The sequence below is a fragment of the Pipistrellus kuhlii genome, unplaced genomic scaffold, assembly GCF_014108245.1.
Source record: "Pipistrellus kuhlii isolate mPipKuh1 unplaced genomic scaffold, mPipKuh1.p scaffold_m20_p_2, whole genome shotgun sequence".
NCBI lineage: Eukaryota > Metazoa > Chordata > Mammalia > Chiroptera > Vespertilionidae > Pipistrellus > Pipistrellus kuhlii.
The window spans coordinates 41,699,939-41,722,423 of NW_023425515.1; the positions used below are offsets into that span (position 1 = coordinate 41,699,939).

At 41.1% G+C, this 22,485-nt stretch overlaps 1 protein-coding gene and 1 pseudogene across 5 annotated transcripts in view; both read right to left on the reverse strand.

The window, feature by feature from the left end:
• Window positions 1–9,645: 9,645 nt before the first annotated feature.
• Window positions 9,646–22,485, reverse strand: part of P3H2 (prolyl 3-hydroxylase 2) — a 159,782-nt gene continuing 146,942 nt past the window's right edge. For all 5 annotated transcript variants that reach the window (XM_045583814.1, XM_036448725.1, XM_045583817.1 and 2 more), the window contains 3 exons: window positions 22,057–22,132; window positions 16,800–16,940; window positions 9,646–10,637 (listed from right to left, as the gene is read on the reverse strand). In XM_045583814.1, the coding sequence (XP_045439770.1) occupies window positions 10,545–10,637; window positions 16,800–16,940; window positions 22,057–22,132 (310 nt within the window). In that variant the 3' untranslated portion in view covers window positions 9,646–10,544. The remainder of the gene's footprint in view (window positions 10,638–16,799; window positions 16,941–22,056; window positions 22,133–22,485) is intronic.
• On the reverse strand, window positions 15,279–16,576 carry LOC118724763 (annotated as a pseudogene).

Here is a 22,485-nt window from a genome sequence, read left to right on the forward strand (position 1 = left end):
GCTAAGGGTTTGTGTGTGAGGGTCTGTGTGTGAGGGCAAAGGGTGGGAGGAGTGGGACTAGACCTATGGCAGGCAATAAGGGGGTGTGCTGTCTGAAGGAAATTTAAAAACAAGCAATTTAAAGTCAGTTTGTTTTTGTTATTTCTTTTTAAAATATATATTTTTATTGATTTCAGAGAGGAAAGGAGAGGGAGGGAGGAAAAGAAATATCAATGATGAGAGAGAATCATTGACCACCTGCCTCCTGCACGTCCCCCCAACACGAGGGATCAAGCCCAAAACCCAAGTATATGCCCTGACCAGGGATTAAGCCATGACCTCCTGGTTCGTAGGTCATAGCTCAACCACTGAGCCATGCCAGCAGGGCTGCTTTGCATTATTTCTATGAGCCAGCCATTAATGGCAATGATAAAATCTCCCACCTCATCCTCTAATCCTGCTGTTTCCTTCATTGGTCTTCCTGAATCCTGTTCTTTTGCTCCCAATTCCCATATTTCAACTACAGTGAATAATCATGCATCCCTAGCTGCCTGAAACTTCAGAAGCCTTCCTGAGGTTTACAGGATCAAGCCCCAATACCACAGTTTAACTCTCAGTCAAGCCCTCAGTAACCAGAAGCCAGCCCAACAGCTGAAGCTTATCCTGTTACTCTGCATCCCAGGCCCTGTTTGCTATGAGACTCTGTGCCACAAAGAGTTTCCTGCTGCATTTGCTGGGAGGAAACTAGGTTTCAATCCCAGCACACCAGATACCACTTCTGTGCCCTTAAGCAAGTCACTTTCCCTCTAAGAAACTCGATATTCTCATTAGCCAAATTAGGTTAACATGCCCCTAAACTGAAGCCTCAGGATTGCAGGAAGGGCCAAATGAGACCATGGTTAGGAAACTGTCTGCTACGTGTGCCAGGATTATGACTATAAGTGGTGGAGATAATAATCATCAGAGTAGTGGCTGTTACCATTTTCATGTTGTTCATGGCAATGTATGACTCTATCTTTGCTTTACTCCTCTCATCTTTGCCATTTCATACCCCACTCATCATCTAGAGTAGAACAACTTCCTCAAAAATCATTCCCTTGCTTTTTAATATTTAAGTCTTCCCTGAACTCTGCTCTTTTTAAAAAAACTCCCAGGGCATACTCCCTTTGCATTTACACAGGCACCATACATATCACAAAGTCTTCCCACCTGGACTACCAATGCCACCCGTTAGCTTTATTTAGTATCCCTTTCTCAATGCTGAACAACAAGAGATGTTAAATCAGAACCTGATGAATGAAGAATGAATGAACGAATGAACAAACGAAGGGAGGGTTAGTGTAGGTTGTTAGCCATATATTAATTTAAAAAGTAAGCAGAAGCAATCAGATATTGTTGAGCCTCATGGGCTGGGGAGCTAAATCAGGAACTGGGCCCATTTGCTTCACCAGAAATCTGTCCTTCCCAGGATTAACAGCCCTCCCTTCACCCTCCAGTACGGGTTTGAGGGAAGAGCTGGGGAACATAGGCACATGTGCAAAGGAAGTCAAAATAGTGCAGGAGGAGGTGCTTGATCACAGAGGCCTGTCAGTCTAACCTGGGAAAGGGATCAATTGGCTCAGAAACCCAAGAGAGCTAGGGAAGTTGATTGGTTACTTTGAAAAAGTGCCTGGTCCTTCCAAACCTGAGATAATATAATCCCAGGAAAGAAAGAATTATTTCTCTTTTTCCTGCCAGGGAACCTCGTGTTTGCTCCCTGTGCTCGCAAGTTCCCTCTCCATAGCCCTGTGACCCTAGCAGCTCTGTGGCTAACAGCCACAGGGACTCTAAAGGCAGACTCCATGTGGGATTGCAGGCTGGAACACAAACTAATCCAGCCAGGGATGGTGAAAAGGCTGAACTGGACTAAGCTTTACTATGGGACAGGATTTCTGGAGATTGGCCCTGTTTCTGGCCCTGTTTTTCCATGGGACAGACAGAGATGGGGACACTGGAAATCCAGGAGCTGCCTTCTGTTTTCACCCAAATAAATCTTACCTCCTGATCTCATCCTCCTTTGTTGGTCCCTAAAAATGCTCTTTTCACAACACCACAAGGACCCCACTTCCACCTGCAACGGAGGCACCTCTTTTTTACCCCTTAAAGCAAAATATGCTGATAGTGCCCTCTGCTGCTTAGTAATGATTCTGTTTTCTACACAGTAGAAAAGCAAGTGAGAGAATGCTTAGTAAAATAAATAGGTAAGAATTATGTCTTTCCCCTAGCCAGAGTGGCTCAAACAGTTAAACAGGTCATGGTTCAATTCCCTGTCAGGGCACAACCTGGGTGGCAGGCTTGATCCCCAGTGTGGGGTGTGCAGGAGGCAACTGACCAATGATGGCTTCTCATCACTGATGTTTCTCTCTCTTTTCCTCTCCCTTCCTCTCCGAAGTCAATAAAAAGATTTTTCTTTTCTTTTCTTTTCTTTTCAATTGTGTCTTTCAGTGTGCTGGGATAGAGAGGACAGGGAATAGCTGCTGAAAGATCCCAGCACAGGCTAGGCCAGGGAGTCAGAGGGCCAGAGATGGTGGGTGCAGAAAGCCAGACATCTCTTTACACTGGTAACTGACAACCTGTTTGTCAATCCTTTTGATTTTGTATAGTAAGTTTCTCTTCTGCTGTGCCCCTACCCCAGAAAAAGATGCTACTTGTGGCCAGATATGCTTTTTAAATCCAATTCTATGAAAGTTAACTTTGAAGATCCCAAGATGCTTCATGGGGGAATGCATTTTTTAAAAATGTCATGCGAGCTGGGAAAGGATTGCTAGAGAAACCTCAGCCTTATTCATTTTCCTTCTTGTTAGGTGCTCTGATATGTAGTAAAAATAACAATGGACTTTTAATGATTGCCTGTTGTGTCTTGGCATTTTCATTATCTCTGTTAAATCTCATGATAATTCATCAGATAGTATTACTAGCCCTTTACTGATGTAGACATTGAAAATGAGAGCAAGAAACGTGTCCATTACTGAGTTACTAAGAGGTAGTAAGGGGCCCTAAGAGTGGGTGGCACAATTCTGCCCTCTTCCCTATTCTACACTGATCCTCTCATGATGGGACTCTGGACTAGCAGTCAGGCTGCCTGGGTTTAAATCCAGATTCTACCAGTAACTTGTAGTAAAGTCCAGGAAATGCATTTCCTTTCTGATCCTCAGGTTCCTCAACTCTAAATGAGAGGCATCAGACCAAATTCTAAGGCCCCTTTCACCTTGCAGTCTGTTACTGGTAGTGGCTGTCATTTACTGAACTCTAAATACAAAGCCTTGTTGTGAAGATGATTTGTTCTTGAGGATCTAATCCAGGGTTGGTCTTCACAGTCTAATCAGCTCTGAACAGTTCAATGTTGGCTTCAGATAACAATGACCAAAAGTGCTCTGTGCTAAGCTTTGTAGGCTATTTGAATAGTTTCCTATTTAATTTGTACATCATTCTGCATGTAAATGATGCAACCCCTGCCCCCCTACAGAGTCCAAACCATGATGCTGATTCTGAGAGCAGAGTGGGTGAAGTTTTCAGCAGACCAGCTTGTCCCATGTGATGACAGCTAGGCATTAGATGGTGGTGCCCTGGTGGGCTGTGTGCCCCAGGTTGATGGGCCCACCTTAATAGGGCAGCGTCCCCAGGAAAAGCCTCTCTGAGTGCTGCTGAGCCTTTGAAGTGGCTCACCGGTGCTTCAAAGCAAAGTTCATGGAACAAGGAGCAACATCTGATGTACTTCTATTACCTTTAGAGACAAAAACATTACTCAGAAGCCAAAAGTCTGGAAGGAAAGGTTGTGCCCTGTGCTCTGCCCCACAACCTGTAAATTCAGAAAAAGCTCCCTCCAAGTGCTACCTCGAGGAAGTCTGAGCCACCTGAGCAGAACTGCAATCAGACCTGGCACATCCTGCAGGTGCAACAACCATCTTGCTGAAGACCTGAAGACGGTAGCCTCCTTCTGAATCTCAACAGGGGTGTGAAGGAGTGTTGAGGCTTGGGGTCATATAAGTTTATAATAATTCCTCCTGCCTGTAGCTCTTTATAAAAAGATGCTCAGAACTGCAAACTATCTTTAGATTTATTTATTTATTTATTTATTTATTTATTTACTTAAGGAACACATCTACTATGACTTTGACTTAATTGTTCATCTAGCCTGTTTTTCTTTTTCTCTATGTGTGACTAATTGTCCAGTCTACCAGAGTGCTGAGAAATGCTTAGTGACCACAGTGGTGGCTAATGAAGGAAAAGGGAACATTCTTCCAGGGATCTTTAACTGTCTCTAGTCAGTGCCTTCATGCCTGCTCTTCACTGGGGGCTAAGGAACTAACGATGTAATGAATTGAAAATGAAGACTACTCAGAATAAAATTCTGCTAAAAACACAATTTTACCTTAGATATGGAGAGGAGAAAATGACTAAACTTTTTTTATTTAATTATTAGTATTAACTTCAAGTTCGCATAATTCTAATTCATATTATTGGGGGGGGGGAAACAAAAAAACAAAAAAAAACATGTCCTGAAACTCTGAACTTCGAGCGCAATAGAAATACTGGGGTCTGTTCAGTAAACACCGCTATACACTGGAATATCATACAAGCCCAGAATATTACTCTGGCGACAGGAGCCTTGAAGTTGGCTTCTAAGCCTCAGGAACTCTATAATTTATTCTACATGTAAGCCGTGTGATTGCTTAAGACCTTCAAAGCATTTGCAAAGTTTAGCAAACCAAAAGCAGGTACAGAGAATACACACAGTACGTGTGTTGGACACTTATTGCATGGTGTCTCATTTAGCTCTCTGGTTTTAAATGAGGCAAATGGACTCCATCAATGCCTGTTGGAGATGGTTTGCATCTAAACATTCCCAAAGCTGCTGACACCTGTTTCATTTGACACTGGAAGCGATGTCCTCACTAACGTAATTACATAGTTTTCTGGTTTTACTAAAAGCTTTAATGATTTTACCAAATGCTTTAGGCTTTTCAGACAACACATCTGAACATCATCAGGTGGCAGAAATATCTTAACTATTTCCATTTCTGAGATGAATGTATAAGGATTTGAGTGAGCAGACTGGGTCCAAGGCACGTGAAGCTTGTCAGACTCACAGGCTGAAGAAAATGCCACTGGGAGAGCTCCTTGACTTCAGTCTGAGTGGTGGGGTTCCCTTCAGCTCAGTTGCTTTCCATAAGAAGCACTGTCCCAGGGGACTACACCCCACCCACTTACATATACCCCCTGACAAGGGAACAAAACAAAACTATATTTTAAACTGGTATTTACTTGGATTTTCACAGGATTCATTAGAGGGTTTTTCCCAGGGCAATCTGTAGAAAAGATCCCAATCCACACACTTCCGGAAGACCAATTTAATAGGAACTCTCCCAACTTTCCTGAAAGCTTAACATTTCAAACCCAAAAAATCATTCAGTTCAAATTCAACAATTTTTCAGTTGGGGACACTGTGGTGAAAGGAGAGGCCATCTGGCTCATTTCTGCTTTTGGGCAGTGGAACAGGCACTTGACACCTAGCTTACCTGTCACCTTCTCTGCAAAGCCTTCCCTGTCCCCAACTACTCCCCTCTCTGAACTAACATGGCCTTCTGTGTACTTGCCTCTGCCACAACTTTCCTTTCACAGCACATACCTCATTTTATAGTTTTCATCCGTTTACATCTATGTTTTTCCACTTTACTTTGACTTCCATAAAGGGTTAAAGTCTTACTCATTTTTTGACTACCTCCCTAAAACCACTACTGAGTAGCCATTCAAAACTGCCTGAAGAATTAATTCATGGATTTACCTCCTTCCCTGTGATGGTTCCTTTTCTCTTTATACAAAATGAAGATTGTACTGATGTGTCTCAAGATAATTGCCCAACTTACGTATGACTGGTATGTGGCTCAAGACCCTAAAAGAGCTTTATAAATGCCAACCATGATTACAACCCTTTGAAACAATGGGATCTATGATTTACAAGTGGAAAAAGATGAGACACAGCAGGTAATGTTTCTTGCTTGGTTCACATTTCTATCCCCACCCATCATCAGATAGTGATTCAGAGGTAAAAACATCAACTTGGGAAGAGTGAGGAGGGTGTAAGTCGGGTCTAGGTGGAATTTCCAGGACCAATGCCATTAAATCTGATGGGGCCAAGGGCAAGGGCAAGGGCTCCCAAGTGGAATGATGCTATCCAATTCACTTCTGCAGTGGAGACTCAAATGACCTGCCCTACCAGAGCAAAAGAAGACTCGGGACAAGGACCGGAAATTTGTCCAACTCTATGGCACCCTCCACCTTCTCTGTGGTGACCTATCGATACAAGGCACAGGGAGGGAGAGGCTTGTCTTGATCACCTTTTCTTCCCTCTCCCCTTGTATCACATCAAGTGGCCAGAAAAGGTGGCTGTTTATCAACTGATTGGGGCATTCAGATTTCCTCCCTAATAATGTGTATAAGGAAAAGAGGGGGCAGAAACGTTTTGTTTGCTTATTTTTCTGTGGGCCCTTAACAAGGTCTCTGAAGGAAGAAGTGACTCATTGAGCCAATTTCTCATACGGCTGAGGTCATCATCCATTGTAGAGCAGAGCCAGAATCGATGATCTGATTGTTCCAGACGTGACATCGTCTGGCCTCAGAGGTCAGCAGTGGGCACAGAGAACACTGTGATTTCCCAGGGGGAGGAGGGCTGGGGGAGGCTCTGACAGGGTGAGTTCGAAGTTCAGCCCAGGAGTGAGCCCAGAAGTGGTTGATGTTACTTGTCTCTCCGTGTTTGAGGAAATCAACCAGGTCCAAAACAAAATGAAAGCCCTGATGTCTCCTGTTGGAAACATCCAATTACCTGAGACTATAGGTTGTGTGGGCGGGCTGTGGGAGTCTGTGGGAGGTCACTTCACATCACAGGCTTCTTGGCAGGAGCTGGAAAGGGAATCATAAACGTGGGCCCAATCTAACTGACGCGTAGGGTTTTCTGCCAAATGGCTCCTGTTTCTCCTGAATTCTGGATGTGGCAACAGTTCAAATTGTTTTCCCACTTCTCAGCTGTACCATTGTCAGTCACCTCAGAATGGCAATCCTTCGGCATAAGGAACTGGTGAGGTGGCCCCCATTACCTCCTTTCTTGACGTCAGTGAGGGGTTGTTTGCCTGTGGCTCTTCTGTGAAATATTCAGCATTTAGACTGCAATTAAAATTCATGGCTATGCATTATTAAATGGTACTGACTCATTCCATGACTTCCCCTTCACTGAATAAGTGCCAAAAAGTGTCATGTCCACAGGTTGCATGAAACTAAAAATTTCTTGTCAAACAATTTACATTCAGGGCTCCGAAGACAGCACATTATACATCCAAGAATATCAATCAGTGTTTCCTCAAGGGGAAAGTTAAGTTCAGGTTTCTTCCTGCTAGAGGAAGAGGAAAATGGCTCCTGAGAACTTTCTTCCCTTTTGTGAGTTTCAGGAAAGCAGTGCGTGGCTCACAGAATTTACTCAAAAATGGGCTAATCTGATTGAATTATATACCCCATATGCACTATATCTTAGAGGAGAAGAGCAAATGTGCTTTCATACATAATTCAGCAGGAAAATAAAAGAGGAAAAAGTTTAGATTTATAAAACCAACCAGTCTCCCCCCCCCCCCCCCCCCTTCATGTATTATTTAGTATTAGATATGTTTGGAAGCATGGCAGAGAGAGCAAACAACCCTGGTCCTTTCCTCCCTTCTTGTTTAAAAAAAAAAAATGTGTTTCTGCCTCAGACATGGACATCTCGAGCTCACCAATCACAGGCTTGCATCTCACTGTTGCCCACCTCCTTATCTGCAAAATGGACACATGAACAAGCTGTGTGTTACAAGCAATGAAATTACGTGGGTGAAAATAAAGCTTTGTAAAACCTCAGGCTTTTTACACATATGGCACTTCTCCAAGAGGTAGAGATGAAGAGTCCTAGACATGAAGAGATTAATTGGGTTTTATAGCCTGACCTGCCTCAAGCACATAGAATGCTATTCAATGAAACTAGAAAAAGGCACCCCTTCTAGACAGGCACGAGTCTTCGGGTCCACAGATTGGAGAGCAAGCATCACTTTTGCCAATTACAAAAAGGCAGCCCTTCTTCTTGTGGACGATGCCCTTTGCCAGGATTCCTGTGCCCACAAGCTTCCTGGGCCAGCCATTCTCCCATTGCTCCAATTCTGTAACCAGAGTTTCCTGATCTCTGAGCCTCAGTTTCCTTCCAGGGATGGGATTGAACTGTGACTTCTATGACTTCCTTCACGCCTTCATTTTTTTAGTTCTAAAAGCTGCAAAAATTCGAATGGGCTCTTCTAGCACACGGACTGTCATTTTTTAGTTCAATTTTTTAAAGTTGTCTGATGACACTCCCTAACTATTGGAATGAAATCATGTATGGTTTTATGTGGAACAGATTAAAAATACAAATACTTTCCAGTATAGTTGATGTCCCAGGTGTAAAACAATATTGGTAACCTACAAAACAGGAAAAACTCCTCCGTTGTCAGCAAAGGGTGGGAGATACGGATCTACCACAAAGTAGATTTATGGAGGCCTTCACCTACTTTCTGTGGGGCTGATTGTCAGAATCCCCCCTGAAGCTCCTTGCTTGCTCGGAGCACTCAGAGCACCCAGAGCACCCAGGAAGTGGGACTGCAAGGAGCCAAGGGCTGTTTTCTTTGTTGATGCCTTGTTGCCAGAAAACAGAAGTCAGATCCTTGCCAGGATCTTCCTATCAGCCGATCTGAGTGCCAGCAAACGCTCCTCAGAGATAGCAAACAAATAGCAATCTATCTTCTCAGAGCTCAGAAACTTTTATAGTCTTAAATTGGGTTTAAAGTTTTAAAATCATATCATATATATATAAAATGAAGCTAGTCACACAAGTCTTGAAGTGTTAGTAGAAGTAAATGTGGTTGCATTTGTGAATATTTCCAAAAATCAGTTCTTTTGTTGTTTGTTTGTTTCTTTATTTATTTATTGAGAGTCAGGCTTCTGGAAACAAATACAGCCAGTTAGGACACTTACAGAAAAGAGAACTGGAGCCCAGAAAGGGAAGGAGAGTAGCTCCAGGTCACACAGTAGGGCATATGTGATCGCTCTGCGATTATTATCTAATGCTCTTTCCATCTCCCATGATGGAAATGCCACTAGAAGGTTGGGTAGAAAACAGCATGTAAATCGCAATGACTCATTTGTTCAGACTCAAGGATGAATGTTCTTATCACTCACCCAGATCATAAATGGCGGAAAGTAAATGTGAGTTTTAGGGAAAAAAAAAATTGTATTTGCTGCTTTTCTGAAAGGCTATGACCACTACCACTGTCCATCAAAGAGGCAAGTAACTCCCACTGTCTAGGGGTGCAGGTTCCCCTTAGCTAGAACAACAGAGCTCCATCCCAAATAATGTCTCAGAATGGGCACCAAGGACCAGACATTGTCTGGATGAATATCTCTGTTTGTTACCCACTTCTGTTTCTTCAAAAGCAGTGCTCCCACAGAGCATCTGCCAGCAAAACTAGTCATTGCCCAACATTGCACCTGGGTCATCTCCAAAGCTCCTGTAGGACCACAAAACCATTACCTCAAGATAAAGCAAATATTCGGGAGAAGAAAAACAAATGCCAGATATTAAAATAAGGTTCCCTTTATTAAACCAACCAGTCCCAAGAACAAGCCCACATGCTGGACAGATGCAAAGAGGAAGGGCCACGAAGCTATGCAGATGAAGACTGGAATCAATTAGAAATCCATTTTTCTCAAGATCAACATGCTCCTTCTCACCCATGGAATCCACTCTCAGGCGACGTGTCCAGATTCAGATGAGATTCAAGATTTTTTTGTAAAAGTCACTGGGGTGAAGGTCCACTCTGTTTCAAACCCCTCAACAACCTTCAGAAGAACATGACTCCCAGGGTGTCCTTTCTGGAGCGCTGTGGAGGATGGATGGAAGCTTCCAGTGTAAGTTTATCTTCTGGTGGAAATATCACCAAGGCCTTGGAAAGGCTGGGCCCCTCCATCTCACATAGTACTTGTCAGAGTGGTTCTTTCTCAGTGCCTGGGGGCCGTCGGCCAGTGACAGGTGAGGCAGCGCAGACCCCACCACCACTGGGCACCTCAGACTCAAACTCATGGCCATCATTACCATGAGAGGAGGTGGCTGAGAGGCTCAGAGCCAGAAAGGCCTTTTGAGAGGGCAACACATGCTAGCTTTAGAACTATATCACACATAGTTTATCCCGAATTGACTTATTCTTTCTGCTTTAGCTCTTGGATCTGCAGCCATTGAAGTGCACATGTGTGGAGGGGTTGGGGGTGAGGGATGACTGGGCATTGAGAGATGAACTGATGAAAACAATAAGACAGACAGATTGAGTGAGGCACAGCAAACACCCTTAGGAACAGAAGGAAGATCTGATGACTGGTATTAACCTGTTAATTTATACCATGGCTCTGTACAAAAATAAAAAGGTTCTCATAAGATTATTAACAATTTAAATAAATATCTGATAGAACACTCTTTCTCATTTTTATAGCTCATCTTTTGGGTTGATGTTCAGTTCGTGTTTCCCTCGTTGTTCTTGATCCAGGATTGCGATCACTTCATCGGCTTTTATCCGCTCCTGCAAAAAAGACAATTTGCACATTTTTGTTAGAAGCATCATAGTCAGTCCTGGTGGCAGATGCTTTCCCAACACTTCCAGGCATCCATCTGTTCATGGGATGGAAGCTAAATCCAGTTAAGGATTGAGCCTCACCTCATCCCTGCAATGGTGCCTTCTCCTGACTTCCCTGTGTCATAGTCAATCACTTTCCAATATTTCTCTCTTGCCAAGAATTCTTCTATATTCAACTGCTGACTCCCTTTTCTATGTTGTGGTCCTATAAGCATCTCTCGGTCAGCTCTACAATTCAGTATTTCAAGCAGAATTCACCATTTTCTTCTGCACAGACCTACTCTGTTCCTCTTCACAAATCCCCTTTCTCAGTGAGCCAGCCCCTGCTCACCCATATGCCCTAAAAGCCTGACCATGTATCCTTAGATCTCATCTACCTCCTGTGCCCTCACCTTTCTTTTCAGTGCACATTGCTGTTGCCTTAACTTAGGCCAGGTTTCTCAATCTCAGCATTACTGACATTTTGGAACAATGAGGGCTGTCCTATGTATTTAGCAACATCCCTGGCCAGTAGCAGCTCTCCCCAAGTTATGACAACCAAAATTGTTCCTGGACATTGTCAAATGTGCCTTAGGAGGCAAACCACCTCTCGCTTGAAAATCAAGGATTTAAGCTTTCATCATCTCTCAAGTCAGTTGCTACAGTAGCTTTCAAATTGATCTGCTTCACACCCCACACCCACATGCTTCTAACAGAACCCATGCACTTGACTCATGACCACATCATCTTCCTGTTCACTGCTCACAGCCCTGGCATGGCCTCCCAGTTCATGAAGTTCCAGGCCCAATCTCCCTGCTGTGTTTATAAGGAGTTGTGTGATTTACATCATTCTTCTTATTTAGCTCACCTGTCCTCTCTCACTTTACCAACCTGCTAACTCACCTCAAGCTCTCTGAACCCATCACTCTCAAAAGAATTCCCCAGTTCTAGAGTTAGCTAAATGCCCCCCCTGGATGCTTCCATCATATCCTGTGCTTTTTTTTTTACCCTCCACATCAGTCAAATAGCAGCCCAGTTGGTCTATCTTCAAATGGCATCTCAAACCTTCCACATTTTTTCACCTTCTCTCTAACTACTTTCGTCTATAACATGCTGGCTGGATAAATAGAACAGCAAATTGATCTCTCTCTCTCTCTCTCTCTCTCTCTCTCTCTCTCTCTCTTTCTCTTCTCTCTCTCTCTCAAATCAATAAAGAAATTTTTTAAAAAATAAAGCTATTCTGTAACTCCCCAGGACTAGGGGAGGCAGGGTAGGTAGGGCACATTGCTTCCCTTCCCCACCCTCAGTTAGAATACAATCCATACTCCTTAACCAGTTTGTTGAGTCTGACCCCTGTCTCCTCTGTGGCCTCTTTTCACATCACTCTCCATCTTGCACAGCACATTCCAGTTACTGGGCTTCTTGTTTCTTGACCACTCTAAGCTCCCTTTGGTCCCTGGACCTTTGTAACCTGTTCTCTGCCTAGAATTCTCTTCCCAAGGCCATTATCAGAGTTGACTTCCTGTCACTCAGGTGGCAACTCACCTGTCATCAGTCCCAAGGACCTTCAGGGTGCCACCCCTTCTTTATCCCTCTCATATCAGTGACCTTGTTATCTTTTCCATACATTTCTCACTATCTGAAAACCTCTCAATTATTTATTCTTTTACATATCTGTTGTCATTTTTTCCACTAGAAGGGAAGCTCCATGAAATCAGGGAATCCTGTCATTTGTAGTCACCGCTGTATGTATTTCCAGTGACCAGAAAAGCTATTGTCACTTTGAGAGGCCTCCATTCTATCTGGCACATTAATGTAAAAGTAAATGAAAGTCTTGCTCTATAAAAATATCTCTCTTTAAAGAAACTGTCCTCATCCTCTGAGATTCATGTCAAATGTCATCTCCTCAATAAAGCCATTCCTGGTTTCCTGTTTATATCCCTTAATAACTATTATTGAACTGCTTCTTGTGTTTTACTCAGGCACCTGTATTAGCTGTCCACTTTGACTTGAAGTTCCTTGAAAATACTCAATAGGAGTTTTGTCTGTCTTACCTATTTTGTATCCCCTGTAGTTAGCTTCTAGCACAATGCCTTATACTGAATGTCATGACAATAACTATTTTGCAACTTGAAAACAAAGCCCCATTCATTCAAGAACTTGTAATTAAAAATGACATCGATATAAAGGTAACTAAAAGGCCCAAATACACTAAATAACAGAAATCTAAATTGCTGTCATGATGCCTAAGTAAAATGCCTGGATACCACTTTCTGAATATGGGAAGAATAACCTGCTTAGCAATGATGTACACAGGAAACTTTCTCCCCAAAGTGCCAGGGAAGGGGCCTGTTGCATCCTCTCTCTCCTGAAAGGAAAGAAGTTCCACAGCGGGGACACTACACACAGGAACTGAAGCCTCTAATATTGGGCATCTTTAAGAGTTTATGATGTAAGATACTCCGTAAGAATTAAGTACCTTTTAAATAACCTATAACAAGCATAGAAGTTGCCAGCTCCAGTGATTTATTCACAGGCAGCCTTCGTCTGCTCAGGGATTTAATCTGAGACAAGGCGCCTAATTCAGAAATTTTCAAAATTTGCTGCACATTAGAATTACCTGAGCAGCTTTGAAACTTCCGATACCCAGGTCGCACCCCATGCCAATCAAATCAGAATTTCTGAGGTGCTCAGCCTGATGTCAGGAGTTTGTAAAGTTCCCCAGGTGATTCCAATGTAGAACATTGCTTGAGGCTCTGGTCATTTTTTTCTATGGTCACTAGATGTCGCTACTGTCCAGAGATTGGAAACATTTCCCATTATTTGCCCTTCAGAGGAGCACTGATGTTACTGGTTAGGAAGGACCAAAGAGAACTATTTTGTGTTAAAACTTTTATTTTGATTAAAAAAAAATCTTGAAAGAGAGAGTTGAGATCTGAGTAATAAAACAGAGGAACTGTTTTTTGGATTGAACACTAAAGAGAGGAAACAGTAAGGCAATTTTTCAAAAAGCTATCTTCACTGTCGGCTGGCTTATCTGGGTTCCCTAGTACAGAGTGCTGTGGCGGCATGCTGGTATGTGGAGGTGGAGAAGCACAGGAAAGGAATTAATCACAGATGAAGGAGATTGCTCAATGTCCCTTGAAGTTTTCAGAACTCTCTGTGCTCCTTTCCCTCAGCAGGGCCTTTTTTTTCTCTCTCTCTTTCTGCACTTTTCTATGCTTGTCTTTTTCTTTAAAAATTATTCTCATTGAATTTGAGAGAGAGAGAAACATTGATATGAAAAGAATATCAATAGGTGGCCTCCTGTATTTTCTCCTGTCCACCAATGAGGGGCATTGAGCCTATAGCCTATCCAGGCATGTGTACTGACTGGAAATCAAATCAGCAACATCTAAGTGCATGAGACAACACCCTGCCAACTGAGCCACGACAGCTAAGTCTATATATGCCTTCCTTGATTCCCCTACAACTCATACTGATGTCTTCTCACTTTCTATTTCCTTCTTGACCTCCCTAAGCTCCTCCTGGTCAGGTACTATGCTTTGTTCCCCTTTGTACCTCCCCCACCCCAGCCTACCTAGCAGAGTTTCCCAGATACAATAGTAGTTCTTCTGTAAATATTTGTTAATTATATGAATGAATGCTTAGAATATGGGTGAGTTAGATTTGATGGCAAAAAAGTATATGAGAAATTTGGTTAATTTTAAATAGTTTCTGATTAAATTGGATTCAATTTAGGGATCTAAAGAAGAAAATTGGATGGAATGTCATTTTATTTATTTTTAAATTACTTTTTAAATATAATTTTATTTATTTCAGAGAGGAAGGGAGAGAGATAGAAATGTCAATGATGAGAAAGAACCATTGATTGGCTATCTCCTGCATGCCCCCTACTGGGGGTAGAACCACCAACCCAAGCATGTGTCCTTCACTGGAATTGAACCTGTGACCTTTAAGTCCACAGGCTGAACCTCTATTCACTAAGCCAAACCAGCTAGGGCAGATGGAATGCCATTTTAAAGAATAAAATTCATCAACAGTTGAGGCCAGAGAAGTCTTTGAAACTGTCCAGTTGAAATTTCCATTTCAATTTCAGCATTCCATGCCAAGCAGCTGGTAAGGCTTTAGTGAGAGCCATCCTGTGATGAGGAACGCAGTACTTCCAAAGCAAACAATTTCACCAAACAGTGGTTATGATTTATAAATTATTTCTAATATTTTTAATCCATTTTTCCCCCTAGGGAATTCTACCCATTGGTCTTTATTTATTCCTCTGCTACTTCACAGATAGAGCCTATCACCTCTGCCCAGGGGCATCCAAAGGATAAGATCATGGTCTCTAATTCAGGCTAAATGTCCTCAGCTGCTTCCCATATAATAAGAACAATATTTTTATATTTAGGATTTAATTTAATTATAATATATAACATTGAATTTCCAGGTTCCCTTACCTCTTCTCCATGTTTCATAAGTTAGTCAGTGCTCCTCTAATGATTTGTTGAGGAAACAAATAATTCTTCCCAGTAACCATAGAAAGTGGTTCCTCTCCCCTGATGCTAGAGTTGTTGTTGTTTTATTTATTTTTGTTTATTTTCTCAATAAAGACTGCTTTATTGGTGGCAATAAAGTACAAGTCAATAAATATTGATCCCAAAGAAGAACTGTTATTATCAGCATACTGGTCCATAGAAGCTGAATGAAACTGAACCAGCTGATTGCTGGGAGGATAACTGACGTCAACCCTGCTTCTTGGGAGATGAAGCCAAAGCCAGCTGATATATGGCATAAATTGTTCCACCAACTGTAAGAACCATGGTAGCTCTATACAGGGGGGCATCAGCTACTCCCCCTTTTAGATGCACTGGAATTCCATTGTCCTCCTAAAATAGCTTTTGTTTCTCTAACTTTATTTTCAAACTGCCTGGGTGAAGCAGTAGTTATGGTCCTCTGGGAAATATGACGAAGAGCCAGCAGATTCTGAAACCTGTTGGCTCTCAGTTGTTGTTGTTTTAAGTAAAAGCTCAAAACTAATTAAGGACAGCCACATATCATTGATATATCAACTTCTGCAGACGTTCACTTATTAGAACGCATGTGATTAAGAATTGCCTTCATTGGCAGTGACGTGTTACATCACACCTGTCAGAATGGCTACCATCAACAAATCAACAAATGACAAGTGCTGGTGGGGATTAGAGAAAAGGGAACCCGAGTGCACTGCTGGTGGGAATGCAGATAGGAACTATGGAAAACAGTATGGACTTTCCTCAACTGCCATTTGACTCAGTGATCCCACTTCTAGGAATATATACTAAGAAACAAGAAATATAAATCAGAAAGAATAGATGGACCCCACCACCACCACCACCAAGTTCACAGCAGCACAATTCACAATAGCTAAGATCTGGAAACAGCCCAAGTGCCCATCAGCAGATGAGTGGATAAAAAGCTGTGGTTCATTATACCATGGAATATATGCAGTTGTGAAAAAGGGTCTCTTACCCTTTGAAATAGCATGGAGAGACCTGGAGAGCATTATGCTAAGTGAAGAAAGCTAGTCAGAGGAAGAAAAGTATCACATGATCTCACTCACATGTAGAATGCAATAAACAAAGTAAAGTGATGAACAAAATAGATCCAGAGACATAGAAATATAAAACAATCTGATGAATCTCAGAGGGGAGGCAGGGGTGGGTGGATAGTAGGAAGATATTAACCAAAGAACTTATATGCATATATGCATAACCCATGGACACAGACAATAGTGTGGTGAAAACCTGGGGTGGGGAGGGTTAGAAGAGGAAGAGGGACATCTGTAATACTATCAACAGTAAAGATAAAATTTTTAAAAATTGCCTTCATCATCATCTCTCTCTTTTCCTACACACTCACACCATACACATTAGATGATCAGGAGAATTTTCTCTTGCATAAAAGACGGTCTATATTAGAAACATGAGAGAAAGAATTCTGTAACAGCTATAAAAGCTTTTTTTGTTTGTTTGTTTCCCGTGTTCTCTAAGGTTCTTGAATGGTTGTGAATCAACTTAAAGGACTTTTCATATAAATCAGTTAATGAAGCAGGTCTACGAGGCAAGTAACTGGCTTTCTGGATGGGACACTCACCAATTCTCTATAAATTGGGTCCAAGGTAAACCACAGAGCCACAGCACATCTCTGGCCCTTGGTAACTGCTTTCACCCCATGTGGGTTCTCCCCTCCAGATGAGAAGCTGATCATTCTTCCACACTTTGGTTTGATAGAAGCCTGAGAAAAAAAGTGAAAATCAAACTGTCAATTCCTGTGTCACAACATCTCTACAACCCCGTTCTTTATCCTTCTGTGGGAGTATTTGAGTCCCACAGTGTTGGGTCAAAGAATAATGGTGCAAAGAACATGAGGTTGAAGAAGACACAGATTATTTCAGTTGCCTCATCTGTAAAACAAAGGTAGGTCAAAATAATGCTAATTCAGAAAATAAAATTATTCAGGTGAAGGCTTCAGGGCAGGGCAGGGATGCATAGAGAAGGACAAAGGGGGACATCCATAACACTGTCAACAATTTAAAAAAATGTCTGAGGCCCTGTGTGTGTGTGTGTGTGTGTGTGTGTGTGTGTGTTTTCAAGGGAAGAGCAGAGAAAAGGAGTCAGTTTCCAGTTCTTCTTTTTTTAATTTTTAATATATCTTTATTGATTTCAGAGGGGAAGGGAGAGGAAGAGAAAGATAGAAACATCAATGATGAGAGAGAATCATTGATCAGCTGCCTCTTGCACACTCCTCTCTGGGGATCAAGCCCACAACCCAGGAACTGGCTCTTGACTACATTCAAATCTAGGACCCTTTGATCCATAGGCTAATGCTCTATCTATTGAGGCAAGTCAGGTAGGGCCTGGTTATTATTATTTCACAATAATGGGGGGTGATTTGTCTTTGCTAGGGAAAGTTGCTTATGTTAAACAGCTTGACCATGATAACTTTTCTGATGTCAGTCTAGAGAGTTTAGTAGGTACGATCAGTATCTATCTGATTTCATTTTTCTGAAGAAGAAATATATTGTGCATTTCCAAATAAAAACAGCATAGTAAATAATACCCAATGTATATAGCAAAGGATGGTGTTAAGACCTAGTTTCAGGTTTTCTGGCTGCTCATTCCCTGGCACTGGTCAGGACTCACTCAACACACAAGATTGCTGTCACTTCTGTGTGATTTCTGAATCTCAGCATCAGCTTCTTAACAATACTTCTTACAAGAAAGGACATGAGGACAATGGTATGCTTTCACTCTGGCAGAGAGGGAGGTTGGAAAGCATTTTTACACATGAAGAACTTTGGGAAAGTTTAGGAAAAGAAGCTGTCAACTGCCTGAAGCAATTGGAATTGACTACAGGTATGTGGATTCACAAAGTCTCTGGGACTAATGTTACTATATAGACAGCCTCACCTGTTACATAGCAGGTACATGGAGGAATGGGCAAGCCCAACTGATGACTGCTTCTGTAGGATAATACATTCTGAAGTATAGATAAGTAATTGTAAACATATCATGGAACACAGCTCCAAAGTGATTTTAATTTTTTGAAATTTTATCTTTTGGAAACTTGCGCAGAGAAACCCAAATCCCTAAATACCTATGTTTCACAGATAAATGTTGCTGTTGAAATAATCCACGTATCTTCCACGTATAATAAAAGCAAATGTCTTTTGCTTTTCACTTAACAGCTGATGACATGTCAGAGAAGCTTTTGACTGGAGTAAATGTAAACCTTTAGCCACCATTCAGTTAATTATATTATTTCCAACTTTTTCAAAAATAAAGATGTTATACCCTGGGTAGTCCCAAACTGGGTTATTTCCCTACTTCATCTGTCCCTCCAGAGGCAAAGAAGGGGAAGCTGAAAAGGAAAACTACCCCATTTTTCTTTGCTATTGGGATCAGTTACTTAGGAGTTTTGATTACCTACAAAATTAGAACTCTACCACATAAATTCATCTGAAGTAGAAATAATTTTGGAAAGTAAAACTCCTAACTTGGAGATTTTGAATAAAAATGTTTAAACCATGTTTTTCTCTTACTTTTGAGGGGAAAGAATAGTTAAAGTCAATAATTTTATTTTTATTTTTTTAAATAAATCTTTATTGTTCATATTATTACAAATGTTCCTTTCCCCCTCTCCATTGAACCATTAAAATAGTTTCTTTCACATAATTAAAAAGCAGAATAACAATTAATCCACTTATATGTAGAACCTAGTGAACAAAATAAATTAACAAACAAAAACAGACTCATAGATACAAAGAACAGACTGAGAGCTGTCAGAGGGAAGAAGGTTGGGGATTGGTTATAAAAGGTAAAGGGGTTAAGAAAATAATAGCACCACCCATAGGCTCACACAACAGTATGGTGATTACCAGAAGAAGAAGGGGAGAGGGGAGGTAGAAGAGGGTAAATGGTGATGGAAAAAGATCTAACTTTGGTTGCCAAAACCGGTTTGGCTTAGTGGTGGAGCATCAGTCTGCGGACTGAAAGGTCCCGGGTTCGATTCCGGTTAAGGGCATGTACATTGGTTGCAGGCACATCCCCGGTGGGGATGTGCAGGAGGCAGCTGATCGATGACTCTATCTCATCGGTGTTTCTAGCTCCTATCTCTCTCCCTTTCTCTCTGTAAAAAATCAATAAAATATATGTTTTTAAAAAAAGATTTAACTTTGGGTGGTGAACACACAATACAATATACAGATTATGTATGGTATACCTGAAATCTACATACTTTTATTAAGCAATGTCATCACAATAAATGCAATAAAAATTAAATATATATATATATATATATATATATATATATATATATATATACATACACACAAATAAAAAATAAAATAAAATCCTGGAATACTGGGGAGGAAATCCAGTTAATTTGCATTCAATAATGAATGAATTACTGATTTAAAGGCTATTCCAGTCATCACTTTCAAACACTGAGCATTTCCAAATCTGGCCACGAGGTGGAGTAGAAGCAAATAAATCTTTCAACAATTGGTCTGATTTTCTTTCCACCTGGGCAAGATGCATTTTTGAACCTTAATTTTAGTGTTAGCAGAGCTTAACAATCAAATCCTTCTTCACAGAAGCTCTTCAAAATATGAGAATTTTGTATAGAGACTTTAAACTCCTTTAAACCCAGACCTTCCGTCTTTATTTAATTTCCCAGATAATGAAGCATCACACTACTCCCATGTTAGTATTTAGACTTTATCAGAAAGTGTAGGAACCATAGCCTTTTAAATATACAGTATTATATTAAATTTTATTAAATATTATTTCTTAATTATAACAATGTACCTGGACAATTTTAACCAGAATCTTTATATTTCTTCTTTTACAGTAACATACAGGTTTTGAATACCATCTGCTTATAGTATAGCAGTATGTCATTAATCATAAATGACTGTTTCATTATTTTTTAAAATACATTGTTATTGATATTAGGGAGAGAGGAAAGGATAAAGAGAGAGAGAGAGAGAGAAACATTGATGTGAGAGAGAAACATCAATTGGTTGCCTCTCGCACACACCCTGACCAGGGATCAAACCCTCAACCTGGACATGTGTCCTGACTAGGAATCAACTAGCAACTTTTCAGTGGTGCTAGAGATGACATTCAACCTAATGAGTCACATTGGCCAATGGATGATTGTTTCACTATTAATAAAAATATGTAAATTTTGAGGAGAAAAACCATAAAACTAAGAAAATGTTACGGAAATAGCATATGTAATACAAAATCCTTAAAGTTTATCACATGTATGTCTCAACTATTTATATTTTGTATGCAGAAAAGAGATATCTCATAATCTATTTATAATTGAACTAGAGGCCCAGTGCATGAAATCTGTGTATGGGTAGGGTACCTAAGCCTGGCAGGTGATCAGGGCTGATCAGGGCCTTCTGGCTACTGGCCAGGATTTCCCTTCCCTGGCTGCTGGCTGCTGGCTGCTGGCTAGGGCCTCTCTTCATTCCAAGCCACCCCATGCTGGTCGTCACATGTCATAGCAAGTGATTGGCCTCCTGGTTGAACTCCCGTGGGGACAACTTGCATATTAGGCTTTTATTGTATATATAGACTAGAGGCCCAGTGCATGAAATTCGTGCATGGAGGGGTGGTGTCCCTCAGCCCAACCTGCACCATCTCCAATCTGGAACCCCTCTTACAATCTGGGACTGCTGTCTCCTAACCACTCACCTGTCTGCCTGACTGATTGCCCCTAACCACCTCTGCAGGCCTGATCACCACCTAACTGCTCCCCTGCTAGCCTGATCGCCCCCACTGCCCTCCCCTGCTGGCCTGATTGCCCCTAACTGCTCCTGCCTCAGCCTCCACTACCATGGCTTTGTTCGGAAGGAAGTCAGATGTCCGGAAGATGGCCAGTCACCCAGTCTAATCAGCATATTACCCTTTTATTAGTACAGATTATCTTGTCAATTGGAAAACCTGCTTTTCTACCATAACTATCCTCTTTGCTGAAAGACCAGAGCATGCTGCCCATGTGGTCTGTGTGTACTCTGCAAGTTGCTTTTTCAAAGGCATCAGTTGGCTTAGGAAGATGGTGGTTAAATTTAACTTTTGATTTTTACCTATGAAGGTATGTTTGGAATCTCATCCAAAACATGTCATGTGGCCAGATATACATACGTGTGCATATGTGAATATCAATGTTCAGATATGGGTTTATTTGCAATCACAATTATAAATATGCACTCACACATTCACACCAATATACATACATACAGAGATAAATGTGCACATATTATAGCTCTTGTATCTTGGATCTGATGGCCAATAATCAATCCAAGTATGTACAACACCAGGTTATTTGAAAGTCACTCTGTGGAATCACTTGACTTGTCCTAGGCTTGGGTGACTTAGGAATTAGTGTATTTATGTTTCCACCTTCTATAATAAGAAGACCAAGGTTCTGTTTCCAAGACTAACTTAATTTATATGAGGATCAGGAAATCCTTAATATTTCTATTCTTTAATTTACCCATCTTTAAAATGGACAGGAAGATTTCTATTTTGAAGGTTACATTTCTAACATTTTACGATGCATAAATTTACTGAGATTCTTTGCACCTCTTGAATTCTTGATCTCAGAAATACTTAAAATTTAACTGTCTGAGTCCTTGGAAAATGGCAAAATTGAGATTAAGAATAGTAAATAAATATGCTAGAGAATAGGTATACTTACCATGGATACAGATAATAGCATGGGGAAGGTCTGGGGAAGGGAGAGGGTTTGCGGGGGGGGGGGGGGGGAGGCAGAAAAATGGGAGATATCTGTAATATTTAAACAACAACAAAAAATAAAGAATAGGTTTACTTACAGTCACAGTCTTGGCATCCATTTCAGTGAATATGAATTCTCCTCCTTCAAAGTCATCATTCATGTAGAGCAAAGCACTATACAAAGAAAGGGAAATCATTTGTACTGTTAAATGCTTACAACATCATTACCACAGAATACTGAAGATTTATGATGAATTTGCTGTAAGTTTCCTTTGAACTAGACATTGAAATAATTGATCCTTCTAACCTTTAAAGAGTAAGATCGGATGTAGTTTGGATCATACCCTTGAAGTATTTATTCCACTTACATTAATTTTTAATTATAGTTTAAAGCTCATCTCACGTTTCACTTCCTTCAAAGAAAACCTAACTGGATTTAATATAGCCATTTGAACCTGCCCACACTACTTACAACTCTTCTTCCCTGTCATACTAGTAACTCTACAGAATGTATTTTTTCCTTAACT